Genomic DNA, 27,297 nt, shown 5'->3' with positions numbered 1-27,297 from the left:
AAAACGTCTGTCTGTCTGTCTGCCTCCGTAGGAGCGTTAACTTATCGTACCGTATATTCGCGGTCCTTGCGCGCAGTGTATGTTGGACGTAACAGAATCGTTCTGCAGTCAGCTTCAAATGCCAGGTTTCTAAACTTTCTCAATAGTGTTCCTCGAAAAGAACGTCGTCCCATTTGAGTTCCCAAAGCATTTCCGTACACTTGCGCGTTGTTCGAACCTACTGCTAACCAATCTTGCAGCCAGCCTCTGAACTGCTTCAATCTGACCTGTTGCGGATCCCAAACGTTCGAGAACAAATCGCACTAGCGTCCTATATGCGGTCTCTTTTACAGATAAACCACACCTCCCTAAAATTCACCCAGTAAATCGTCTTCCCTACTACAATCCTGAGGTTCTTCCATTTCGTATCGCTTTGTAGCGTTACGCCCAGATATTTAAACGATGTGACTGTCAAGCAGGACACCACTAATACTGTACTCGAACGTTACAGGTTGGTTTTTTCTACTCACTTGCATTAACTTACATTTGTCTACGTTTAGAGATAGCTACCATTCATCACACTAACAAGAAATTTTGTCTAAATCATCTTGTGTCATCTTAGTCACCCAACTTTGACATCTTACCGCGAGCCCTAGCGTTTTCAGCAAGTAACCGCACACTAATGCACTGCTGCACTGTCCGTCAGACAGTCTCTGATGAACGCTTGATGAACGCTCGCCGTCGAACAACATACACGGTACTGTTACCAAAGAAATCTTCGAGCCACTCATGTGCCTGGGAACCTATTTCGTATGCTCGTACCTTCGTTAACAAACTGCAATTTTCGGAAATCTATAAATATGGAATCTGTACTCCAACAAAACTGGGCGGCCGTTCTACGTACACCTTCACGTACTTCGCGCAAGGATTGTAACAATGAGACGAGAGAGATTAGAGATCCACGCAAAGTACAGTGACTCCCTCCGTCCTCAGAATGCGAATGCCATTGTACAGACAATGGTCCGCCGCCCACTGTACGGTAGAGACGCGCCCCTCTCGAGCTCACACCTCAGTGAGGACCTTTCAGCAGTCACCTGCACTCCTAAAAATGATGGCGTGTTCCCAAAAATACATTGGCTTATGAAATACGCTATTGTCAAGGTAGTAGGCGAATTTTTGTTTGATTTCCTGTATTGTCTAATATTGCTTCCAACGAACTACATTCTCATAGAACAGCACAGTGAACTTGATAAATTCCTTCACCGAAATGAAAAAAAGCCACCTAACATTGTCTGACGGAGGGTACTTCTGTTACAACAAACTGATCCAGCCTTTCATTGGCAACCTAGCGAGTGGTGCGAGTAAGCCTCTGAATCACTTCTAATTTCTCGAATTTTCTCCACCTAGTCATTTCGCGAGACGTGTATGAGAGGAAGTAAAAGCTGTCCCACTCTTCCCGGAAAGTACTCACTCGAAATTTCTGCAGGAAACTTCTCCGTGATGCAACGCCTCTCTTGCAGCGTCTGCCCCTGGAGTTCGTTGAGTATCTCTGCAACGTTCTCGCGCCGGCTAAACGATCCCGTTCCGTAACGCGTCGCTATTCGTTGGATCGTCTCTATCTCTTCTATCAGTCCTATCTGCAGAGGGTCGCTGAACAATCGGTCGAGCAAGTACATTGTAAACCACTTCCTTCGTGGATGACTTACATTTCCTTCAGATTATTGCTCTTAACCTCAGTCTGCCATCTGATTTTCCTACTATTTGTTTTAGTGGTCATTTCTCTTAAGATCGCTCTTGATATAGTTACTCGTAGATATTTTACGATGAGGTTTCCAGCAATTTGCCATCAATAGTGTAGTCGTGCAGTAGTGGATTTCTTTTCCTATGTAAGAGCAATATTTCACAATCCTCTGCAAGGTCATTCTGCAAATCCTTAGTGTCTCCTGGCGTTCTTACTTTCTTGTAGGCAACTGCATCATCTGCAAGCAATCTTAAAAAGCTTCCGACGCTTTCTACTAGATCATTTTACATATATTGTAAACAGTAAGGACCCTCGCACACTTCCTTGAGGTACTCCTGAGGTTACCTTTACATCTGTCGATTTTTATCCGTTAAAAGTGACGTCTGCAAGGAAGTCTTGGATCCAGTCGCAAACCTGCTCCGATACTCGATAAGAACGTATTTTCTCGCTAAACGGCAGTGCGGGACGGTGTCATATGCCTTCTTAAACGGCGTCAGCCAGAGCGCCGTTCTCTACGGCGCTGTGGATCTCATGGATCTCTGTCTGCGGAATCCATGTTGATTTTTACAGAAGAGATTTTCGTTTCCCAAATACCTGATAGCAAATGAGCACAAAACATGTTCCATAATTCTAGACCAGACTGAAAGAGATAGGCCTATAATTACGATCATTTGTCCTACAATCCTTCTTGAAAACGGGAAAGACGTGCGCTTTTTTCCAGTTGCTAGGTACCTTTCGTTGCTTCAGCGATGTAAGATAAACTGCTGCTAAAAGGGGAACAAGTACTTTCGCATAATCTTGTAGAATCTTATGCGTCAATCATTCTGGTCCAGATGCCTTTCCACTACCGTGTTACGATCTTCCGCGGCGAAACAATTGCGGATACCGAATTCAGCACTGTGGCCTTTTCTCTGTTATATCTCGTTTCGCTGACAGTATGGTCACTGAGAATAGATGATTTCGTACAGAACCGGAGGAAGTGGCTTACAAGGCTCTTGTTCGACCCATTCTTAAGTATTGCTCGTCTGTCTGGGATCCTTAGTAGTTAGGACTGATAGAAAAGATAAAGATCCAACGAAGAGCGGCGCGTTTCGTCGCGGGGTCGTTTATTCGCGTGAGAGCGTTACACAGATGCTCAACAAACTCCATTGGCAAGCGGTACGATAGAGCCGTCGTGCTTCATGGAGAGGTTTAGTACTGATATTTCAAGAAGTTGCTCCGAAATACATCTCACGAAATGGCCACGATGGCAAGATTCGAGAAAATATAGGCAATACAGAGGATTACCGACAATCATTCTTCCCACGTGTCATTCGCGAGTTGAACAGGGATCAGTTAGTGGTAGCAGAAATACCCTCCGCCACACACTGTTAGGTGGTTGCGGAATATGACGTAGACGTAGAATTGAGAGAGCATCGTCCAGCACCTGTAGATATGCCTCTCTTTCGAGCTCACATCTCAATGAGGGCCTTTTAATAACCAACTGCCGTCCTAACAATGAAGGTGCGTTTCCAGACGTACATTGGCTTGCGGGATAAGCTGGTGTCAGACACATCATGAAAGCCATCCCGTGCCAGCTAATTTGCGTAAATCGCGTGGCTTTTGTGTAGACGTTGCCTGGTGGTGGCACGGCCACTCGCTGCTGTACCGCGTTCAGGGCGTGGACCAGGACGCCGTTACGCAGCTGTGCTCGTCGTGTCCTGCTTTATCAGTGTACAGGGCGTCCCAGGAGGAGTGGACAGGAGCAAAAATTGTTTATTGAGCGTGGGCTCTAAAGGCCGTACCGTAAGAGTTGTGAGCAGTTCTTCATCTTTAGAAGTGTGAAACAGATCTCTTCTGCTGTAACGTCTTTGGTTTCCATATTTTGGGAACAGATAGTACGGACCAAAACAAGGAAAAAAAAGTCTAGTAAACGTGGGCACAACAACTCTTAGCTTAAGAGCTACAGCCGCTGAATCACAGGGTCCCAGTTTCGATTCCCGGCCGGGGTGGGGATTTTTTCTGCCCGGGAACTGGGTGTTTGTGTTGTCCTGATCGTTTCGTCATCGTCATCGTCATCATATCATATCATCATCATCATTCGTGGCTAGATTGGACTACGTATAAAAATGGATAATGAAAAAAATTGGGACTTCGTACGGGCGCTGATGACCGCGTAGATGAGCGCCCCACAAAGCAAACATAATTAAGAACTACGAGCACCTATTCGGTAGAAGAGATTTGTTTTACAGTATCGCTGATGAAGAAGTGCTCACAGCACTTACGGTATGCCCTTTAGAGCCCACGTTTATTGGACATTTTTGCTCCGAACGTTCGCTGCTGTCGTATCGCTGAATTCTGTTCACTGCTCCTCGGGTACCCCGTACACGTCGCAGACTGCTGCGCGCTCTTTTGCACACTTCACTCTCAACACTTCTCACTTAGTTCCTATAGAACTAAAAGCCAACGATCTCTCGCCTCTCGATTGAATTAGGCCAGAAACGTAGCAATTGGACGGGTTTTTTCGACACGAAAAAACGAGTACCTCAACTTGACAAACTGGCGTAGAAATGCACATTTCGAACGGAAAAATCTAAAACTGTCCGCTCCGCACACTTTCATGAGATTTTCATGCTCACACGTAAAGAACATTTCTTACGCATCGCTGGATGAACATCTGCCGACATGTGTTATATTTAATTAACTGTTCATAATATCGAAACACGCGTTGTAAAGGAGGAAAGTAATGTAAGAGTAATTTAAAACGTTATGTCTCGAGAAGTACAAGATGTACTAAAATAAGTTTTACGTCTATTTGGAGACGATGAATTATATTTCAATCGTGGTGAAGAAGATGTGCTTAGTTGACAGTCAGCGTTGGGGTTAAACGACCTCCAAGTCGGACTAGTTTTTTGGCGTCGCACTTCGAGAAGCGACCAATCTTCTCGTGTAACAATTTATTCCTACGCGTAGATTATACAGGCTGAGGTAAGGCACGATGCCTCAGTTTGGGCTGTCGGTATCGGAGCGACCCTTCTGGCGCCTGAGTTCCTGCCAGAGCATTCGGGGTAGCGTGGTGAGGTGAGGCGTGGTGAGGTGAGGTGAGGTGGTGGGCGCATTCCGCCGCACGCGGGACGGGAATAGCGCGGGGTAGAGGCGGCGGCCAGACGCAGCCGCCAGCCGCCAGCCGCTGCCTGCTTTTGGCCGGCCGGCCGGCCAGCTCATTGACGGCTGCGCCTGCCACCCTGTGCCAGCGGCTGCTCGCCAAAGCTCGGCCGGCCTCGTCGTAACGACCTCTTCGTTTCACTCGGCACCGACGTCTCCCAAGGACGGCCTTCTAACTCTTCCTCACAAGCTGTCAGTATACCACGCAACTGGGATGGCACACTGTCGTCGCTTTAAATTTTGTCTTTGTAGCATTCTGTACCTCAGACTAAAAAAGGAGCCCTTATAGGATCACTTCCTTGTCTGTCTGACGTCTGTCCGACTATTGAGATCCCTTTTTGTCAGGAACGAATAGAGGTGTCTAACCAAAATTTATGTCACGTACTAAAATCTACAGCTCCTCGGCAGTGTAAAAATTTAAGCCTCTGAGCCAATACAATCGAAAAGATATCGAAATTTCTTCGTGCTCGCAAACTCATTCGTCGAAACTGATAGGCTGCTTCCTACTGACCAAGAATCGCGAAATTTGGCAAGAAGCGAGGTTGCACAATACAATTAAAGGAAAACGCCAAAACTGTTAATTTGTAATTATATCGCACAATTCATTTGTCATTTCTTTGCCATTACGAAGCTACATTACATTCGTAAGCTGTGAAAAGTCTCAGCAACTAATCTGGGGTTTCTGACCTGGTTGACAGGAGGAGTGATCCGTAAGAGAGGCCTGAGGAGTGATCCGTAAGAGAGGCCTGCGTACGTAATTTACAAATATTTCGTGCTAACTGGCTGAGCTACTTTGAAACAGAGTCGTCTGCCGCTGTGGAAACGGTGATAAGCGAAAGGCAGGCCGCCACACTACCGCCCTGACGATCTGTGTCTACGACTCGCACGGCATCTGTAATGTTTCAGAGTAGTATCTGTAACTCGTGCAAGACCGCACTTCCATTGTTCTGGATGAGGTCCGATGTCACGTAAAATATCTGCTGCAGCATTCCACAGAACAATTTGACATCTGCGCAACAACAGCCTTATCGCCGGCTTTGCCGTTTTCTTCTCTGGAGACTTCCGTCAAACCTTACGAGAAATAATAGCAGAAATGAGAGCAGAAGAAGTCAACATATGTAACTGCCAGTTAGCATACCGTGTTAATAAAACTCCGACTGCTACGGTCACAGGTTCGAATCCTGCCTCGGGCATGGATGTGTGTGATGTCCTTAGGTTAGTTAGGTTTAAGTAGTTCTAAGTTCTAGGGGACTAATGACCACAGTCACACCATAGTGCTCAAAGCCATTTGAACCATTTTTTGAATAAAACTCCAAAATTAATAAAATAAATGAAAGTTGCAACAGCAAATCCATAAATTACACAATAAATTTAGACTTAAAACATTCTCGGAATTTTTGGAAATTTCGGGACCGATATCTTCGCAGTATCGATATCGAAAACAGGCAAAAATCGTCTAATTCTCGATTCCCAATCTGCATGAACTATAATAAGTTAAGTTTTACGGAACCCCGGGCACGCGAATCTTACGGGAACTTATCCGGAATATTTATGCTCGAAGTTACTGCAGTTCAGGAACTGGCGTGGAATGTTGTCTACAGTGAGGATTGAAAGATGCTGTGACGTGAAGAAACGGAAAATTCATTTCAGTGTTTCAGTCGATTGTTTTTTTTTTTTTTTTTTTTTTTTACTAGTTTTGTTAAGGCCTAAATGAAAGGCAATACCTAGAATCGAGTCGTTTAATTTCCTGTTAGCCGCGCGGGATTAGCAGTGATGGACTATGCGGCTGATCCCGGCGGAGGTTCGAGTCCTCCCTCGGGCATGGGTGTGTGTGTTTATCCTTAGGTTAATTTAGGTTAAGTAGTGTGTAAGCTTAGGGACTGATGACTTTACCAGTTAAGTCCCATAAGATTTCACAAACATTTAAAATTTACTGTTAATCCAGCTTATTCGCAAAAGACTCCACATCGTTTGCAGAATTTCTTCGTGCGCGACCGACAAACTGCAGTCAGCTGTTGTGTCCCCAAGCCACGGAGGCCGTTCCGGACAAGGTCGAAGACGGGGGCGCGGCACGTCTTTCGGCGGGGGCTGCAGCCGAGCAGACGCCAAACCTGTGCACGGCAGGCGAAACTAGGGTTTATTCTTGAGGGTCGAACCTTCATGGCATTCAGCTGTTTTGGTGTTCCGAGTTGATCCGAAAGCCACAAAAGTGTCTCGCTAATGAAGCATTTCGAAGGAAATGGTGACCCGTCTGTTTGGTTGCACTGACCGTGTCACGGCCGTGGCTTTAGAGGCTCGAGAGCTGTTAACTCTGAATAGTAAACAACAATCCGTTTGTGACAAATAGTCGATTGATCCAGAAGAAACCAGCCGAAAATATCGCACCGTTCTTCATCGTGACAATGACAACTTTCGCATAGCACGTGGAAACATCGATTATTTGACGAAGAAGAAACGGAATTAATGTCTTATTGTTGGATATCACATCATTTATCACACAGATAGTATTTTTATCGTCTTATGTCGAGCAACAGTTTCACGGACAACGATTTTACTCACATCAGGAAACTCTCGAATATAATCGAAACCATATTTTTTGAGCGACCTATGTCAGACTGGAGAAAATATTTCCACAATTGATTCAAACACACGTGCAGAAAGTATTTCAAATTTTAAAGCGGAGTATTTTGAGAAACAGTATTTTAGTTCTGAATAGCCTCTATTTCTCGGTATTTGTTTGGTCTCGGTTGTAACAGGTGTTTTTCTTTTTTACCAATGCCCTGGTAAATAACCGAAGTATCAATTAGCCATTGCAACAGTGCTAAAATTGTTCGTTTCATAGTAATCCCTTATTTAAAGAACGAGTAGTTTTTATTCGTAAAATTTGCATTGCTTTAAAACAGTGTATTATCATAGAAAATGAGAAAAGCTATCAGTCCTGTTTTTGAAACACATGACAAGAATTAGTACAGCATTGCTGAGACAATAATGTACCTGCTACCATGTGGCGTGGCCTCTTACATGCTGTGTGTGTACGTGCAGTTTGCAGGACTTGCTCCATCTGGCTTACGAGGTAGTTTCTCACTGTCGTCGTCGGACATCATTCGTATTACAGAATGGTACTATCACTAGTCTGGAAGTATTTCACGAAATGTGATATCACTGAAGTACATCTGCTTTAGAGATTAAAAACGAGAGGAGCCACTACAAACTTGTTACATAATACAGGGAAAAAACTTAAGAGTTCCTTCATAGTTTACAATAAAAATAGAAAGCAACGGATCTGCTACCTCTGGCTATATAACATGCCTTTACCTCCTTGTAGCCTTTTAAAACGGACAAATTAACACGAAAAATATAGTTCTTCAGTCTCAGTTTTCACTCTTCAGCATTGACTATTCGCAAAGCCTAAATAGTCGTATGATCCCCCATTACAACGTGATTTTTGAGCAGAGTTTCAAACAATTACAATCAGAAGAAGAGTACTGGTGTTTTTTTTGTAGCAGTAATCCACTCACCACCCGACGGACTAAGTTTTCTTTTATTTGCCTGTTTAATTAAATATCTCGATCTGTGAAACTTGAAACTGAGGGATTCAAAATTATTCGATCTTTGTTCGATTTCTCCGTTTCTTGCAAAAAATAAAAGGAATAAGAAACTGAAAATCGTTTATTTCAGAAAACGGTTGTTTTCGGCAGTTTTAACAGTTCGGTTAAACTGGCATTGTAAAAAACCGGAGACACACACACACACCGAGTACTGAGTTTCGTCTCACAGAGAGTAGACGCCGACATTCCAACCGGTCTCACTAGGTCCAGGGACGGGCTCGAATGGCTGCTTTTTGTTGCACACGTTGTCCAGCTAGATTCTACCACACCCGCTACTACAGTATACCTCGCCGACCACGAAACCTATCCACTGCCCTGCTCTTTACCAATGCACTGTGCAGATCCTCAGCAATTACGATTGTGTTTGGGTGCTGGAGTAAACGCGCGACCAGCAAAAACCTTCGATACTAACTGTAATTTCTCTTTTTCTGTTCACAGACGGACCTGAGCGCCAGGGATATTGAACGTAAGTACCGCATGGCGTCCATCAGGGCAGGAGCAGCACACGCCTTCCAGCTGTCCAGAGCTTTTGCAGTGGACCTAGTGCAGCGTGGTACGAAACAACAAAGCGACTGAGAGTCGAGTAGGGAAACTTATGGTGCCATCTCTGGCTCGCAGCTTCGAGGAGGCGATGCGAGGCTCTGGCGGCATCAGCAGCTGGCAGCTGTACAGAGTACGCCCACACCTCCCCCGTCAGCGTGCAGAACTGAGCTCGCTCTCCAGGATCGTAGCTGTAGTATTATTTCCCTAAGCAGTTTCACGGTTAGCCTCGCACACTCCGTAAAACAAACATACCTCACTGAGAAACAAAGCATACAACAGCACGTCTTTGCCACCGTCCACCCGCCCACTGGCAGCTCGACTTGAAGGGGCAACAAAAATTCCATTACCAGTATTTCGGATAATTAACCTACCCATTAAGAGGTATATCCTTATAGTAAATAAACAAACGCCGTCTGGATGACTTCTTTTCACAAACTGCACTTTGCGGCCCCAGACCTGAAGGTGATATGCCGAACAGACTGAAACCGGTAGTCAGTAATAAAAGAAGTGATCCGAACGATGCTTGTTTATTTATTATACCAAAAGAAATCACGGTTTCCTACGACACGGCGTTAAGGGTTTCCGTTTCCTGTGCGGGTATGTGAGCAGCACCGACATGTAACCGACGAATCAGTGTGGCATTCGTATCTCTCCGACGTTCGTTCCGTAAATGCAGAAACGTGAACTACGGCGACGCTATTACCAAGTTACTCAGAAGTTAGTCCAGCTCAAGTGAGACACACTTGAGCACCCGCCGTATAGTGCCGATCTCTCCCAGTGCGATTATCACGCCTTCGGTCCCTTAAAAATGCCTCGAAGGATCGACGATTCCTGTAGGACGACAATGTGCAGCAGGCAGTCGCGAACTTCTTCACGCAGCAGGACTCGCTGTTCTACCAAACCGGTATCTTCAACCTGGTGCATCGGTGCGATGATTGGCTCAATAATAACGCCAATTTTCCCTGGTTGGCACACCGATTCTCATTATGCGGCCTTCCAACGGAAACTTTTTTATGGCAACTTACACATTCGGTGAAAGTTCAGCATCAGGCATGATTTTTAATTTCTCGCTACTAACTCACACTTTCAAGACCATATCCGCATATACCACTGCAGGTACCACCAAAATTATATCGTTCTAAACACGTGGCTCACGAGATATCATATCATCATAAACATTGAGATGCGTGGAAAGTTAGCTTTTGCTTAAAATGAAGCGGAAATTTCTCAGATTACAGTCGTCAAGAGATTGATAATGAGAACACCCTGCAACTTCCAACAAAGGTTAAACCAAATTTCGAAACTTTTCTAAACTTCTTCTCATTTATGTGCTTAGAAATCACTCTTTTGAAGCTGTTTTATAAGTGGGAGTTGAATTCTTTGAAGATCCAGGGGTGCTGGGTTTACTGGCTGTGTCACAGACTGTGATTGTCGGCAACTGATTGATAACCGAGAGCCGAGGTAACAGAGCGATCCACATGACACAAGGCGTCACCAAAGTCGAACCCTTCAGCTGTGCCAGCTCTCCCGTGAACAACTAGTGGTCTTTTGAGAAGCGTCAGAGTTCACCACCAAGAGCGCAGAACAAATACTTGTCTATTACGAGCAGTTACAGTCTTCAGACACTCGTCAGGTATCTTGCATTCCAGAAGAGAGAATACGTGAACTGCATTTCACATTTCATGAATTATCGAAAAGTTCAAATAGCTCTATGCACTATGGGACTTAACATCTGAGGTCATCAGTCCCCTAAACTTAGAACTACTTAAACCTAACTAACCTAAGGACATCACCACACATCCGAGGCAGGATTCGAACCTACGACAGTAGCAGCCGTTTAGTTCCGGACTGAAGCACCTAGAACAGCTCCGCCACAGCGGCCAGCCATAAATTATCATCTGGTATCCTATATACCAAAGAAGGTAATACATGAAATGCATTTGATATTTCATGTTTATCTCCCTCGGTATACAGGACACCTGATGATAGTCTGAAGACCGAAACTGTTCGTAACAAATGAGTATTTATCATCAGCTCTTGACGGTGAACTATGTATTTTAAAAATATTTACGAGCTGTGGTGCATCACATTGAGAAACCCAGCTGTCATTTGTTACTCAGCTCCAGGTGCAGAGTAACGCTGTGACTCGCAGTGCACGCGCCACGCCGCACCCGAACGCTGTGTCCCAACCGCTTACTGGTGCACCTGCCAACCCGCCTGTGCTCTCCGCATCGTGTTACCCCGAGCGTGCGTGCGACGGTCGAGTTGGCGGCTGCTTGTTGGGCATCTTCTCTCCACACAACCCAACACCATCTTTTCAGATACTGCCGTTCCAACTGGCTGTCGCTTGAAGAGACTCAGTACATGCTGAACCACTTAGAATGACGACTCGCTGTTAAGCTTTCCTGTGCACTAACATCCTGCTACACCAAGCATTAAACGCGTGTGTACCACCAGTTCCTGTGAAGAGTGACGCTCCATCTCGCAGACCCAGCCACTAACTGTAAACTCCGCAATGGACGCATCACAGACGGCAGCATGTTGTTTCTCGACGTAGCGCCGGTAGCCCTGTTCGCTACGGAACATTTATTTTATTTATTATGAAGCGTGAGAAAGCTACAAACATACGCGTCACACGCACTGTTCGTTCGAGACCAGACCTCGCACCGCCTGAAATATTCATTCCCGATAGCTGGCCCTTCATCAACATCCTCCTGACGGACATCGTGCCAAATTCTGTCCAAATGGCGCGTTAGATTGTAAAAATACCAAGCTGGTTCGTGGCCCATTACCATAATACTCCAAACGCTGTCGATTGGCGAGAGGTCTGGTGATCTTGCTGGGCGAGGTGGGGTTTGGCAAGCAGTAGAAAATCTCGCCGTATACGGACGGCCGTTATCTTGCTGCAATGTAAGATCGGAATGGCTTGCTTTGAAGAGCAACAAAACGTGGCGTAGAATATAGTCGACGTACCGCTATGTCATAAAGGTGCCGCAGAAAACGGCCGAGGGGGTCCGCCCATGAAATGAAATGAAATGGTACCCCAGCCATACGGCGGGTGACAGGCAGGGTAGTATCTCAGCGGTGTCTGAGGTGCTTGCCAACCAACACGTGTCTGGAGACGCCACGCCATGCGATCCAACAACCAGGAATGATGGTCTGGGGTGCCATTTCTTTCCACAGTAGGGCCCCTTTGGTTGTTATCCGCGGCATCCTAACAGTGTAGCAGTACGTCGACGATATTCTATGCCCCGCTTTGTTGCCCTTCACGGCAAGCCATCTCGGTCTTATATTTCAGAAAAACAAAGCCCGGCCACACACGGCGTCAGTTTCTACTGCTTGTCTTCTTGCTTGCCAAACCCTACAATTGCCAGCAAGGTTGCCCGAAGTCGCACTAACTGAGAACGATCTGATCATTAAGGACAGCCCCCCCCCCCTCCCCCCCATACAGCTCGAGATTTTGACGACATAACGCGCCAGTTGAACAGAATCTGGCACAATACCCCTCAGGAGAACTCCCAACAACTGTACCAATCAATACCAAGCCGAATATCTGCTTGTATACGGGCCAGAGGTGGACCAACGCGTTATTGATTTCCCCAATTTGTGAAACTCTTTCTGTGTAATAAAGCATCCAATTTTTCTGAAATTGCAATTCTTTGTCTGTACATTTACGTCACATTCTTTTTTTTTTACTTACTTAGTAACAGTGCATATCGCAGTCTGCTCTCGACATTATAGGTAAAATGTATTTTACAATACTAGCTGTCATCTGTTTACGACTAATATTGTTTTTAGTTCGTACTGTGTGTTATGATGTGCGCTGCAGTTATCGGGCTTGTTTTTACAATACTCGATTCGTTTTGTTTTCAACAAATGTTTCTCTTGTCTATGCAAGATGTCGCATGAGGAATTGACAGTACCCATTGATATAAAAGGAATGATCATTCGAAGCAGAAAAGAATGCATACCTTACGAACTGTGAGCAATTGTTCAGTGGAAGAGATGTGTTTCTCAGGAGCGAAGATGAACAAGTGCTCATAGATGTTAAGGAATACACTTTAGAGCGCATGTATACCGGACTTTTTTACGTCGAGTGATCGTTCCTGTCCTATTCCTGACTATTTCTCATGGGACAAACGGTTTATGGCTGATCATAATGCTTCAGATTCGAAGTAACTGTTTCACAGTGCAGTAAATTCTCGCAGTCAAAACAGTCTGTGTTTCGGAAGTTTGCGAAAATACCCATTGAAATGACATTATAGTCCCCATATTTTTTACGACGTACGTTGTTTGTTGGCCAAAGCCGACGAGTAGTATCGCAAATTTCTCTTTATCCAAATTATGCAACCAGAAAGCATTGTATTCCGTTTCCAGGAAACGAGCGAAATACTCGTTGACCATCAGCCCAAACGAAAAATTGCAGTAGTTGTTGTCAAAACTCGCTCTATGATGTAAAGACTTTTCCTGACACAAGCACCGCATAAGGGAATCGGTGTTTAGTTAAGACCGATAGGAAGACCTTTTTGATTCGTGCGAAGAATTCTTTGAAGTGTTAAACACTTCTCGCTCGACTCTTGAGCATTAGTCCTGCGGTGACGATTCGTGTTCAACAGGCGGGGGCCGACTGGAAAGGAGAGTCTTTCGCTTTTCGCAGGTTTGTTTCGTTCAAAGATTTGTTTCGTTAGCGTGGGAGCACCATGGAAACTCTCAGCGAGCTGTTGTTACAGACGTCAGAGCAAGGGCTCTGCGCCCCGTGGCATGGGCTACTCCTAAAACCGCGGTAACACTCAGTCCGAGAGGCGTAGGGTAGCGAAGTACTGCCTGCATCGGCGCCCCGAGTTAAAACGCGGGGCAGTGGGTGCTTCTTGCCATGACCTGCATTAAACTGTTCCACGCAAAGACGATGTTTGCGAAGAATAGGTGTTTCTAAGAACATGCACCGGCTGCTATTATTCATTTTCCCTATGAAAGAAATACACTGAGGCAGAACTGATGAAAAAAAATACAGCTCTTATTTTCTCTTTTAAGTTGACTTTTCCGATCTACACAAATGTTACATTTTAAACCACTACCAACAATGGAAGTATATATCTACAACTATATTACACAAGCTATGATACGGTCTGTGGTGGAGGATATTATAGTTTTCCTCCTTTTCTCCAGCCATCGTCATTTCTTGAGACGGATTTGGGAAGGAAGTAACATGTTGGCTGACTCTTGCTAAACACAAGTTTCGCCCTAAAATGTCAACGCACAACAAAGGGAAACATTGTCACAATGCTGTCAAAAGAACCATTTCCTTTTTGCGAAACTGTTCTAGGCTGTAAGCACACCTCTGCGTGGCAGCAAACGCTTATGTGCGATGTTCTGCTCAGCTTTTCTCGCAACTGAACTTGCTGCAGATGGTGGTCTATGTTAGAAATTGGATGATTCTGCACGTGTCGGTGATAAAGCTTTTTGACATTATCGACTTCAACGTGCTTTTTGGAATTCTCAGGATAGCAGAATAAAGTACAGGGGGCTAAAGGGTGCTTACAACTTGCACAGAAGTCAGGCCGAGTCCAAGGGCACGAGCGGGACCCAGCAGCTGACGAGCGGGTGAGACCTGGTTAAATAACATCCCTTATGTTACTCAGTCTGTACAGTAAATAAAACGAGCAGGAAGATCAGTTCAGCACAATGGATACTGTCTCGAAATAAAGTTATAAGATGAACATAAAAAAGGCACAAAAATAACTGAAGATGGCCGAAGTAGACTGTATGTAAAATGCACAGTGGCAAAAGGGAGAAAAATCACTTCTGAGAAAAAGAAAAGTAAAAATTTAGGTGTTAGGGTGTCTTTTCCGAAGTGATATGAAGGAAAAAGCTATCTTGATTGCCGTGTTAAATTTTTTTATTGCCTCCCAATAGTCTTTCCTGAAGGTATTTGTCTGGTGTGTCGTCTCTTATGGAAGCGAGACGCTGACGACAGGCAGTTCAGAGAAGAAAAAAAAATATAAGCTTTCGGATTGTGATGATATAGTTGACAGCTGAAAGCAAGGGGAAACTACAGCCGTAATTTAGCCGAGGGCATGCAGCTTTACCGTCTGGTTAAATGATGATGCCGTCCTCTTGGGTAAAATATTCCGGAGGTAAAATGGGCCCCATTCGGAACTCCGGGCGGGGACTGCTCAGGACGATGTCGTTATCAGGAGAAAGAAAACGGGCGTTTTACGAATCGGAGCGTGGAATGTCAGATCTCTTAATCGGGCAGGTAGGTTACAAAATTTGAAAAGGGAAATGGATAGGTTAAAGTTAGATATAGTAAGGAATTAGTGAAGTTCGGTGGCAGGAGGAACAAGACTTCTGGTCAGGTGAATACAGGGTTATAAATGCAAAATCAAATAGGGGTAATACAGGAGCAGTTTTAATATTGGATAAAAAATGGGAGTGCGGAGCAGTTTTAATATTGAATAAAAAATGGGGGTGCGGGTATGTTACTACAAAGAGCATAGTGAACGCATTATTGTGGCCAAGATAGACACGAAGACCATGCCTACCACAGTAGTATCAGTTTCTATACCAATTAGCTCCGCAGATAATGAAGAGTTTGATGAAATGTATGATGAGATAAAAGAAATTATTCAGATAATGAAAAGAGACGGAAATTTAATAGTCATAAGAGACTGGAATTCGATAGTAGGAAAAGGAAGAGAAGGAAACGTAGTGGGTGAATATGGAATGGGGGTAAGAAATGAAAGAGGAAGCCGCCTGGTAGAATTTTGGGGTAACACTTGGTTCAAGAATCATGAAAAAGGGTTGTATACGTGGAAGAGGCCTGGAGATACTGGACGGTTTCAGACAGATTATATAATGGTAAGACAGAGATTTAGGAACCAGGTTTTAAATTTGAAGGCATTTCCAGGCGCATATGTGGACTCTGACAACAATCTATTGGCTACCAACTGTGGACTAAAACAGAAGAAATTGCAAAAAGGTGGGAATTTAAGGAGATGGGACCTGGATAAACTCACTAAACCAGAAGTTATTCAGAGTTTCAGGGGGAGCTTAAGGGAACAATTGACAGGAATGGGGGAAAGAAATACTGCAGAAGAAAAATGCGTAGCTTTGAGAGATGAAATAGTGAAGGTAGCAGAGGATCAAGTAGGTAAAAGACGAGAGCTAGTAGAAATCCTTGGGTAACAGACGAGATATTGACTGTAATTGATGAAAGAAGAAAATATAAAAATGCAGTAAATAAAGCAGGCAAAAAGGAATACAGACGACTCAAAAATGAGATCGACAGGAAGTGCAAAATGGCTAAGCAGTGATGGCTAGAGGACAAATGTAAGGATGTTGAGGCTTTTCTCACTAGGGGTAAGATAGATACTGCCTATAGGAAAATTAGAGAGACCTTTGGAGAAAAGAGAACCACTTGCATGAATATCAAGAACTCAGATGGAAACCCAGTTCTAAGCAAAGAAGGGAAAGCAGAAAGGTGGAAGGAGTATGTAGAGTGTCTATACAAGGGCGAGGTACTTAGGGGCAATATTATGAAAATGGAAGAGGATGTAGATGAAATGGGAGATATGAAACTGCGTGAAGAGTTTGACAGAGCACTGAAAGGACTAAGCCGAAACAAGGCCCCGGGACTAGACAACATTCCATTAAAGCTACTGACAGCCTTGGGAGAGTCAGCCCTGACAAAATTCTACCATCTGGTGAGCAAGATGTATGAGACAGACGAAATACCTTCAGATTTCAAGAAGTTATATAACAATTCTAATCCCAAAGAAAGCAGGTTTTGACAGATGTGAAAATTACCGAACTATCAATTTATTAAGTCACAGCTGCAAAATACTAACGCGAAATCTTTAGAGACGAGTGGAAAAACTGTTTGAAGCCGACTTCGGGGAAGATCAGTTTGGATTCCGGAGAAATATTGTAACACGTGAGACAATACTGACCCTACGATTTATCTTAGAAGAAAAATTAAGGAAAGACAAACCTACGTTTCTAGCATTTGTAGACTTAGAGAAAGATTTTAACAATCTTGACTGGAATACTCTCTTTCAAATGCTGAAGGTGTGAAGGTGGCAGAGGTCAAATACAGTGAGCCAAAGGCTATTTACAATTTGTACAGAAACCAGATGGTAGCTACAAGAGTCGAGGGGCATGAAAGGAAATCAGTGGTTTGGAAGGGAGTGAGACAGGGTTGTAGCCTCTCCCCGATGTTATTCAATCTGTATAATAAGCAAGCAGTGAAGGAAACAAAAATTCGGAGTAGGTACTAAAATCCACGGAAAAGAAATAAAAACTTCGAGATTCGCCAATGACATTGTAATTTTATCAGAGACAGCAAAGTACCTGGAAGAGCAGTTGAACGGAATGGACAGTGTCCTGAAAGGAGGATATAATATGAATATCAACAAAAGCAAAACGAGGATAATGGAATGTCGTCGAGTTACCTCGGGTGGTGCTGAGGGAATTAGATTAGGAAATGAGACACTTAAAGTAGTAAAGGAGTTTTGCTATTTGGGGAGCAAAATAACTGAAGATGGTCAAAGTAGAGAGGATATAAAATGTAGACGGGCAATAGCAAGGAAAGCGTTTCTAAAGAAGAGAAATTTGTGAACATCGAGTATAGATTTAAGTGTCAGGAAGTCGTTTCTGAAAGTATTTGTATGGAGTGTAGCCATGTATGGAAGTGAAATATGGACAATAAATAGTTTAGACAAGAAGAGAATAGAAGCTTTCGATATGTGGTGCTACAGAAGAATGCTGAACATTAGCTGGGTAGATCACATAACTAATGAGGAGGTATTGAATAGGATTGGGGAGAAGAGGAGTTTGTGGCACAACTTGACTAGATAAATACACTAAGCACATTCAGAAGGATGTAGGATGCAGCAGGTGCTGGAAGATGAAGCAGCTTGCACAGGATAGAGTAGCATGGAGAGCTGCATCAAACCAGTCTTCGGAATGAATACCACAACAACAACAACGGTTGACAACTGAAGATTAGATAGATGGTTCGGATAATCGGCAACACTTACCGTCTTGTATCCGTTACTAGAAAAGACACTTGTGACGCAACTTGTCTAAAAGAAGTTATCGGCTGATAGGGACAAATCCTACGACAACGAGGAATTGTTAATGGAAAGAAGCGTGGGAAATGGAAATTGGTGCACGAGGTCGAGGAAGCAGGTCGAAATGGATGCAGGCTGCATTAGCTGTGCACAGTGCTGCGTCGTCAGGCCAATCTGCGGACCGAACAACGCCAGAGCAGCAACAATAAAAGCCATCTCACGTTCTGTTTGACCGTATCAGCGCTTTGTAAGTTGTTGTCGATACGGACTAGTATCTCTGCGAAGTTTGCTCGTGCAGGTGGAGCACTGACTGCGTCCTTTACACGACCACACACTGAAATACCGCGCGAGTCCTAGTAGTTTGAATGTGAGGCCCACTGCAGGGGTGACGCAGTGTACTGCCCAAGATTCCTCCAGCGATGAGTTGGAAACGGGATGTTCAATAGTGCACGAAGATTAAGGTGGAGGTACCGGGAGAATTATCCTGTTCCTACACGGAGAACGCATTGTCTGTCCACAGCTACAGCGTTACACAGTTTTCCAGCTTCTCGTGTTACTGTGTGTTCTGCCACGTGCATAAAGGGGTCGATAAGTGTAACAGAGAGACGCCACGAAACGCACCAACTTTCATTGAGTAAAGGAAGGGCTGTGCGATAAAGCAGGGACTCTCGGTGTCTCGATATCGATCTTAGGCGAGGCTGAACTCAGATTGGAGAGAATACGGCTCGAATCCCATCCAGGTACACATATTTGGGTTTTCATTCTCTTCACATCGTTTAAGTCCTACGTCGTACAAATGTCGATATCATTCTTATAACACACTTCGTATTATGAAAACGCTATCCCTGCTGTTTCAGATCCCCAAGAAACTGACTCCGTAACTCATTACCGACTGGAAATGTGCAAAGCAGTTCGTTCCTTTTTATATCACCTACAGCAGTAATCTCGCGTAGCTGAACCGAGCCACTTCATTATCTTTTGGCAGTAGGTTTTCCAGTTGAGGTTGTCACTTTCCACTTGTTCTTCACAGCTGAAGAAACTTATTTTTATAGCTTGTGGTATTCCGTGAGAAATATTTGAGTCAACGTGCCGAGGATTCACAGCGAGTCTCCTTTCTCGCGGAAGCGAGTGTGGGAGGTGACGACCCGTGTGTCGAGTGGGGCGGGGCGACGTGAGGAGGCGGAATTCCTCGCGGCCCCCCGCCGCGCCGCGCCGCAGAGCAGCTCTCGCGGCCAGGAATAGCGGCCGCCTTATAAGCCTCGCCGCTATTCCCGGCGCGACGCCGTGACGCAGGCGGCGCTGCCGACGCCGACGTCGACGCGCCACGGCCGGGCCTGGCCCGGTGCGCCGCTTCTACGGTTACAGCAGCGCCAGCGCCAGCGAGGCCACCTCGCCCCGCCCCCAATTCCAGCACGCGCTTTCCCAAAGCGGAGGCAGCTGACGTTGACGTTAGTGATGGATAAAAACCGACCGGTTAAAATCGCCGCCGCTATCTTAGTTCCGAATAACCGGTATTTTTTGGTCTTGGTTATAACAAGAGTGTGTCTGTTTTTTTTTCTCTCTCCTTGATAATCGGGTAACGAAATACCAATTAGGCATTGCAAGAGCGCTAAAATTTTTCGTTTTTTTTTAAAAAAAGGGTAATTTTTATTCGTAAAACACATTTGTTTGCAATATTGCGGTATTATAGTGTTTGCGAAAAGCGACTAGTGCTATTTTAATAACAATGCCGACAGAAACGATGGTAACACTGGCAAGCCATTACTGAGACAGAATTGTCCCTGTTGCTGTGTCCTGACTTAAGGTACGCGTGGACGTGCAGTGTGCGAGACTTGTCCCCACCGGGTCTGTACTGTAGTTTCTCGTTGTCGTCGCCGGAAGCATGTTGTATTGCAGAATGACAGCGACTCTAAACTGGAAAAACTTTTACGAAGTGACGTTACGATGAAAGATTAAAGTTTTGTCTGCCATTTCTATCGAGTAATAAAAGAGCAAGTAAATTATAGCGAGAACAATAAATTGAAAACCTAGCAATTCATTAACTGATGTGCTGCCTGTGTCTACATAATGTCCATCTATCTTTTTGTAGTCCTAGAAAACGGGCAAGTTAACAGGAAAAACAGTTCTTCGATCTTAGTTTTCACTCTTTATCACTGACTATTCGTTATGTCCAAATAGACGTATTATCCCCGATTACAAGATGATTTTTGAGCAAAAGTTCACATATTAGAATCCGTAGCATTCAACCACTTATCACTTTTAGAGAAAAGCAGCGAAACTTGAACGGACTATGTTTTATTAGCTTATGTAATTTAATATTTAGGTTCTTTGTATCTTGAAACTAAGACAGCCGAAATTTTTCAATCTTTTTTTAAAATTTCTATGTGTATTACATGAAATAATATGAATAAAAACCCGAAAATCGGTTATTTAAAAAACCGGTTGTTTTGAGCTGTTTTAACAATTCGGCTAAACTGGCGTTGACAAAGACTGGTATAACCGGAAACCGGTTGTTTCAGCGATAACCGCCATCCCTGTTTGACGTGGGCGAGGAATCCAGCCACATGAGGCACCGCCCGCGTCACACGGAACGTGTTGGTTGACGTGATTTGCGACTGAGCGCTCTCCAGCGGCACGCGAACCACACAGGTTGTGTGGTTTGGCTCCTCTCAAACGAAATTTTCTCCCTTCTCCAATTACAAGGGGCGCTCGATAAACAATGCAACAATTTTTATCTGAAGGCAGGTTCCAGTACACCACATTATTCCCCACTCTTTTGGCTAAAAAGCCCTATTTTGCAACATCGCTTAATGCGACAACCTTACGCCACCCTAGTGGGAGGGCCCGTGTGCTCTCTACTGCCCGACGTCGGAACCAACGTCTTGGTGCTTCCCATAAAAAAAAAAAGGCTCTGAGCACTATGGGACTCGACTGCTGTGGTCATTAGTCCCCTAGAACTTAGAACGACTTAAACCTAACTAACCTAAGGACATCATACACATCCATGTCCGAGGCAGGATTCGAACCTGCGACCGTAGCAGTCGCACGGTTCCGGACTGCGCGCCTAGAACCGCGAGACCACCGCGGCCGGCTGCTTCCCATCATCCACGTACTTGTTCCGGCAGGGTGCATCCTTCATTGGGTCAAATAGATGGAAGTCGGGAGGTGCGAGATCCGGGCTGTAGCGTGAATGAGGAAGAACAATCCAATGATATTCTGTAAGCTCCTCTCGGATGCGCAGACTTGTATGAGGCCTTATGTTGTCATGCAAAAAGAGAAATTGAGCAGTGAGGTATTTGTAATCCGTCGATCACCTCGAATGAGAATGTCCGCACGTTCCAACATTGTTTGTGCGGCCGGCTGGTACGCGGGAGATCGGAGAGGTTTGCAGGACCTCGTGACGACAGATACCTCGCTCAACGACTCATCGTGCTGTTGTCCACCACCAGGTCTCCGTGGTCTCCGTAGACATTCTGCAAGCGTCTATGAATATCTGCGACGCTATGATTTTCCGCCAAAAGAAAATCAAGAACATGCCATTTTGAAGGCTACTTATAGCGCTGCCACATATTGGAGCTTTATGAAAGTATAGGGCTTGAAGCAGGAATATTCTACGATGTCGCACAACAAATTCCGCATTTTTTCAACCACAATTGAGCGAGAACAAAGAAGTGTTGCATTACTTACTTAACACCTCTCGTAGTAGTTATGTTTTTCTCTCTGTAGTATACATAAACAAAATAGAGCGAGGTGGTGCAGCAGTTAGCACACTGGAATCGCATTCGGGAGGATGACTGTTCAAACCCGGCTATCAAGACTTAGGTTTTCCGTGATTTCCCTAAGTCGCTCTAGACAAATTCCGGCATGGTCCCTTTGAGAGGGCACGGCCGATTTCCTTCCCCAACCTTGACATCATCCGAGCTTGTGCTAAAGACCGCGATGTCGACGGAACGTTAAACCCAATCTTCCTTCCTTTATAAATAAAAAAAAATGGTACCCATTGTTGTTGTTGTTGTTGTTGTTGTTGTTGTTTTTGTCTTCAGTCCTGAGACTGGTTTGATGCAGCTCTCCATGCTACTCTATCCTGTGCAAGCTTCTTCAGCTCCCAGTACCTACTGCAACCTACATCCTTCTGAATCTGCTTAGTGTAGTCATCTCTGGCGGCCGGCAGCATTTCATAAGGCAAAAATGTTCCATTTCCAGTCAGTAAAGACATCAGCTTATAAAAGTGCACAAAACCGATCAAATTCGCTCCTGAGAAAGCATGCACTTATATTTACAAAACATCGAATATTAAAGAAAGTATTTATATTAAGTTAATAAGGAAGTCTCACAATCTTTTAGAAAACACGAAGGTGACTAAAAACTTTTTGGATACAGCAAAAACATGAATCACCATGGTAGCTTGTCAGCTCTACCCACTACGCTATACTGAACTTGTTTTGTATGGCCCTTCTATTTATATTACGATCTCGTGGAGACTTTAGTCGCCAGTATCTTATTAACTGACATTTAATTATGAAACAAATCCTACTACGAACAACGCGTTTTTTTATGAATCTTCAGTGCACTGTTGCTTAAAAATGACACACTTCTGTAACACGCAATTTATAGTAGGAAAATTCTTTAACTACCAATACGACATTTCCCGTGATTTCATTACAGCAAATCGTAGCTATAACGACCCTCAATGTGCTCGTGCTTTGGAATGGCATAGACCTATATTCATAGGACATAAAATCCATCAATTGAAAAGACTGAATCCACTATGGCGTCTCCCAAGTTCTGCCTATGAAGCAGAGAGCATTCTTTGATCTAACGTTCCCAAAATACAGCAGGATTGCACATGTGGCAATGGCTGCTCAGTGCGAAATATCAGGAAGTAACGTCACGAAAATATTACAGCTTGACGTCAACGTCAGCCAACTAGCCCTGCGTGAAGGCGGCCTACCGGTAAGGCAGCTGGGACAGTGCCGCCGACATCGGCGGTCCGACCACCTACCGACATCGACCGAAGACGACTGATCTTTTCAAATCAGTGCGCTAGTAAGCACGCATTCTCAGTGCACCATATCTCCTCATCCCCAACACACAGACTTCAGGCGGTGGTTGACGGAATTTCAGTATGTTTTCTTTAGTCGAATCGTGCCCACGCGCAAAACTTTGATTGTGAGGAATTTTTAAGTTTAGTACACGAAAGGAGAAGTTTGTGACATCCTGAGGATGAGAAATACAGTAAGTGGAATACGACTCGCAATCTACGGTTTGAAATCTCTACTTTATTGGGAACCAGAAGTTTCGAACAACTTAAAAATTTAATAATAATCAATTGTACGTTATCTTACATTACGTTAGGTATGTTCTAAGGGTGTCTAGACGTTTCAGCTTCATGTTTGCACTTACGGCATCATGTTATCTGCAATACACGTAAAATCTGTATCGGGAATTTTAGACCTAGATTATAAGCTCAAAAAATTGTGTGTTCGAATCAGTTTTGATGCCTAAGTCTTCAGAGTATTTTATTCTTAGATTTATGTTTGTCTTTCACACGTATGCTGAATGACAGTCATTGACATATTCTGTTTTGCTGAATTTATTTGAAGCTGTCCAAAATGCACTCACTCTTTTCGACGCCACCAAGAATCGTCTCGAACATGTAACAGAACGTTTCTCTCTTCACCTCATATAAGCGTAACGCTTCTCTGGTCATTCCAGTAACAAGAAAGAGTGTACGGTACACGACAGCTCTTTTAGAAGCTGATGTAGCCCATTTCATTCGGCTTTGTTTTAATAGCAAAATCCACAATACAGCACTCGTCTCCGAGCACAGAGGTGTCGTGGTATCCACTCCGCCCAAGGAAGTTAGAACAGATTCTAACCTCCTTTGACAGAGTAGACTGACGAACAAGATGGGAAGCACTGTGACCTATCGGCCGACGGCGTCTGGCGACCGTTGTCAGTGCTGGAGTGACATACTTTGTACCAATTAGAAAACAATGGTCGTCCAACTCTCGCTTTTCTTAAATGACACGCTGAAAGTCGCGTATCTCGGAGCAGTATCTGTTTTCTTTCGAAAAATATTTGACACGGTACCACACCAATTACCGGAACTACTGTCATATTGGGTATTAAATTTCTTTCCATTAGAATTCGCATCAGAAATCGCCTTTGTGCGTTTAGTATCTGCCTCTATCACTATTATTATTATTATTATTATAGGGGTAGCAGTAGAAGTACTAGTACTGCTAGTATTAACTGTACTAGTTCTTAGACAGTGCTATTTATTCACATTCTTTCCACATACGCTAAAATATTTTAATTATATTAGTGCTATTTTATTACTATCTACTGTATTAAAGTTATCTTATTTCTTAGGTAACTACGATCTAAAAGTGATGTTCCAGTGTAAGAGATGGTCTGAACACCCTAATCTGATAAGCTTAAATGAATAAATAAGTAAATATTTTCCTATCTTCTTTATAAATACATTTTTAATTTTAAGTTTTTCAGTTTCCTAATTAACTTTAAGGTTACAAGTATTTAAAGTTGCAAGTTAAACAAGAAGAAGCCTAATACGCTTCATTGTCTACATATGGACAATACTGTGAAAATACGACCTGTCTTAATAACTAGGTTGGAGGTTATCTGTAATAAGGCGAGGCGCGACATTCGGGGTAGTGACCGCGCATCGCGCTGTTCCGTGTTGCAGGGGCGAACTTCGCCTTCTCCGTCTACGACTTCGACGGAAGCGGCACCGTCGACGCCATCTACCTGGGCGACCTGCTGCGCGCCCTCAACCTCAACCCCACCCTGGCCATCGTCGAGAAGATGGGTGGCACCAAGAAGAAGAGTAAGTAGCCAAAAGTCTTCAGTCACCAACCTAAGCACATCTCAAACGTCTGTTATCGCGGGCGCTGATGACCTCGCCACTAATTATCAAAATCACCACCACCACCACCACCACCACCACCACCTATTTTGCTGATTGGCCTGACTGTGGACGTGACAGAAACGGTAAGGCAGTGCAGATGTATGAGGGGCAATCGCGAGCAGATCCAGGTTGCGCTGCACTGCCGTGAGGAATCGTTCCATTAAACCTTCCATTTCCTGGTATAGAGACACTTATTTCTTGTTTTTCACTCCTACAAAAGTGTTCGACAATTTACAATGGTGCAAGATGTTCGAAATTCTCAGGAAAATAGCTATAAGCTATGACCGGGTGATTATAACTGAAATACATATACTCACGTAGCTCCTGTGTGGGCTGTAATTATCGTAAGGCGAGCGAAACTTGGTTGATATGCAGATGCATTAGTGTGAAACTGATTTACACTAGAGAAAATTCAGTACCGGGTGCCCATCTGGCGCCGTGCAGTATCTCGTCGACATCTCCGGTGCTCACATTGAACAAATTGTGTATACAGTGGTTAAGAATACAATCAACATTATGCTTTTTTCACTTGTTTGACCTTTTCTACCCACGCCCCGATCCTAACTCATTACACAAGGAAACATTTCTTTCTTGCATACTCAGCGCCAGATTTCTACATGGCGACCAAAACTGGAAGTAATTTATTTCCAGCGTAAATCGTTTCCGCATTAAAGCATCAGAACACCTACCAAGTTTCGCTGCCATACGATAATTACAGCCCACACTGGAGCTCTGTGAGTAGTTGCGCTTTAATTATAAACACCGGTACAATGTATACAAGAACTAAGAGAGAAGAATAAGAATGGAGGGCCAAGAAATAAGTACTCTGGTTAGAAATGGTACAGGGCAAGGACGCAGTCTTTCACTCCTACTGTTCAGTGCATACATTATAACAATAGCTCCACTAACAGTTAATTAGTTCAAAATTATCACGTCGCGCACTCAAAGTATATCTCGTATTTGTAATCCAACGACGATCTCGCTCTGGCTTTGGCTCGTAATTAAAAATGTTTTCTAGGTGACATGACTATCCCTGTTGGTGCGAAAGGCACTCGGATGTTAATTACGCCGACTTGAAAAACTTACGAAGACAATCTTTCAGGATTAATTTGATGATTTATGTTTTTCACTGCAATGTGCTTCATACTTTTTTAAACAATGGTCACTTGAAAATAATTCTTGACACTCACTTTTCACAAAAATTCACATTTATTAAATTTTTGTACTTTCGCATGTTCAAAACATTACTTCATCATACAATGTCGCAGCCGTTACTGCTCTTAATAAAACTCACATTTTTCATTGTCCACAACTCAGACTCATCTGTTCGTTTCCAACACAAAGTCAAGACTTCATATCCAACAGAAAAACTTGACTACCCTGTACGCTTCCACGCCATACAGTCCCAAACCAGCATCAAAGCTAACAATAAGTACAAAGATATTCGCACTAAATATTATATCTATTTCAATATCTCAAAATATCGACGTACACACATATAAAAATGAAACCATATTTGAATAGAGTGAAAAACATGAGACATTACGCAGAAAAATATTCATTAATCTACGGTATCGAAAAATAGGGTTAGCGGGTGGCAATGATTACGCAAATAAAGAACCAATTACAACATCAAAGAAACTATTATGGAAATAAAAGAAAGACTGAGAAGTGGTATTAAAATTCGCGGTGCAAGGATACCAATGGTACGATTCGACTATGTCATTGCTGTCCTCAGTGAAAGTGAAGAAGAACGGCAGGATCTGTTGAGTGGAATGGTCTAACGACCAGACACTTGATTTAGAGCAAAGCAAACAGAGGCGAAAACAATGAGGAATAGCATAAAATGAGATAACCGATAAACTTCACAAACAACTTGGGGATCGCGAACTAGATGAATTCAAAAAATTATGCTACGCTGGAAGCAAAAAAGACGTGACGGAAGAAGCAAGGAGGGTATAAGAAGCAGGGTACAACAGGCAAAGAGACCGTTCCTTGCCAAATCAAGTTTCATTGTATCCTATCGAACATTCGAGGAACGAATTTCTGAGAATGTACGTTTAGATCACATAGTTGTATGAAAGTGAGTCTTGGACTCCGGGAAACACGAAAAAAGACGAGTCGAAGCGTTTGAGATTTGGTTGACAATGTGGGCTGATACGATAAGAAGTGAGCTCGTCCGCAGAATCGGCGAAGGCGTATGTAGACAACATGACAAGGAGAAGGGATCAGAATGAAGGAAAGGTGTTATACCATAACGGAGTAAGTTCCACGGAACTA

At 43.9% G+C, this 27,297-nt stretch overlaps 1 protein-coding gene across 2 annotated transcripts in view; it reads left to right on the top strand.

Annotated features, from left to right (window-relative positions):
- The window catches only part of LOC126293549 (myosin light chain 1), a 70,290-nt gene that overhangs the window by 16,928 nt on the left and 26,065 nt on the right, over nt 1–27,297 (top strand). For both annotated transcript variants that reach the window (XM_049986815.1, XM_049986816.1), the window contains exons 2-3: nt 8,911–8,938; nt 24,796–24,936. In XM_049986815.1, coding sequence (XP_049842772.1) covers nt 8,911–8,938; nt 24,796–24,936 — 169 coding nt within the window. The remainder of the gene's footprint in view (nt 1–8,910; nt 8,939–24,795; nt 24,937–27,297) is intronic.

This window comes from Schistocerca gregaria, chromosome 10, assembly GCF_023897955.1.
Source record: "Schistocerca gregaria isolate iqSchGreg1 chromosome 10, iqSchGreg1.2, whole genome shotgun sequence".
Classification (NCBI taxonomy): domain Eukaryota; kingdom Metazoa; phylum Arthropoda; class Insecta; order Orthoptera; family Acrididae; genus Schistocerca; species Schistocerca gregaria.
This window is presented reverse-complemented; position numbering and strand designations above follow the sequence as displayed.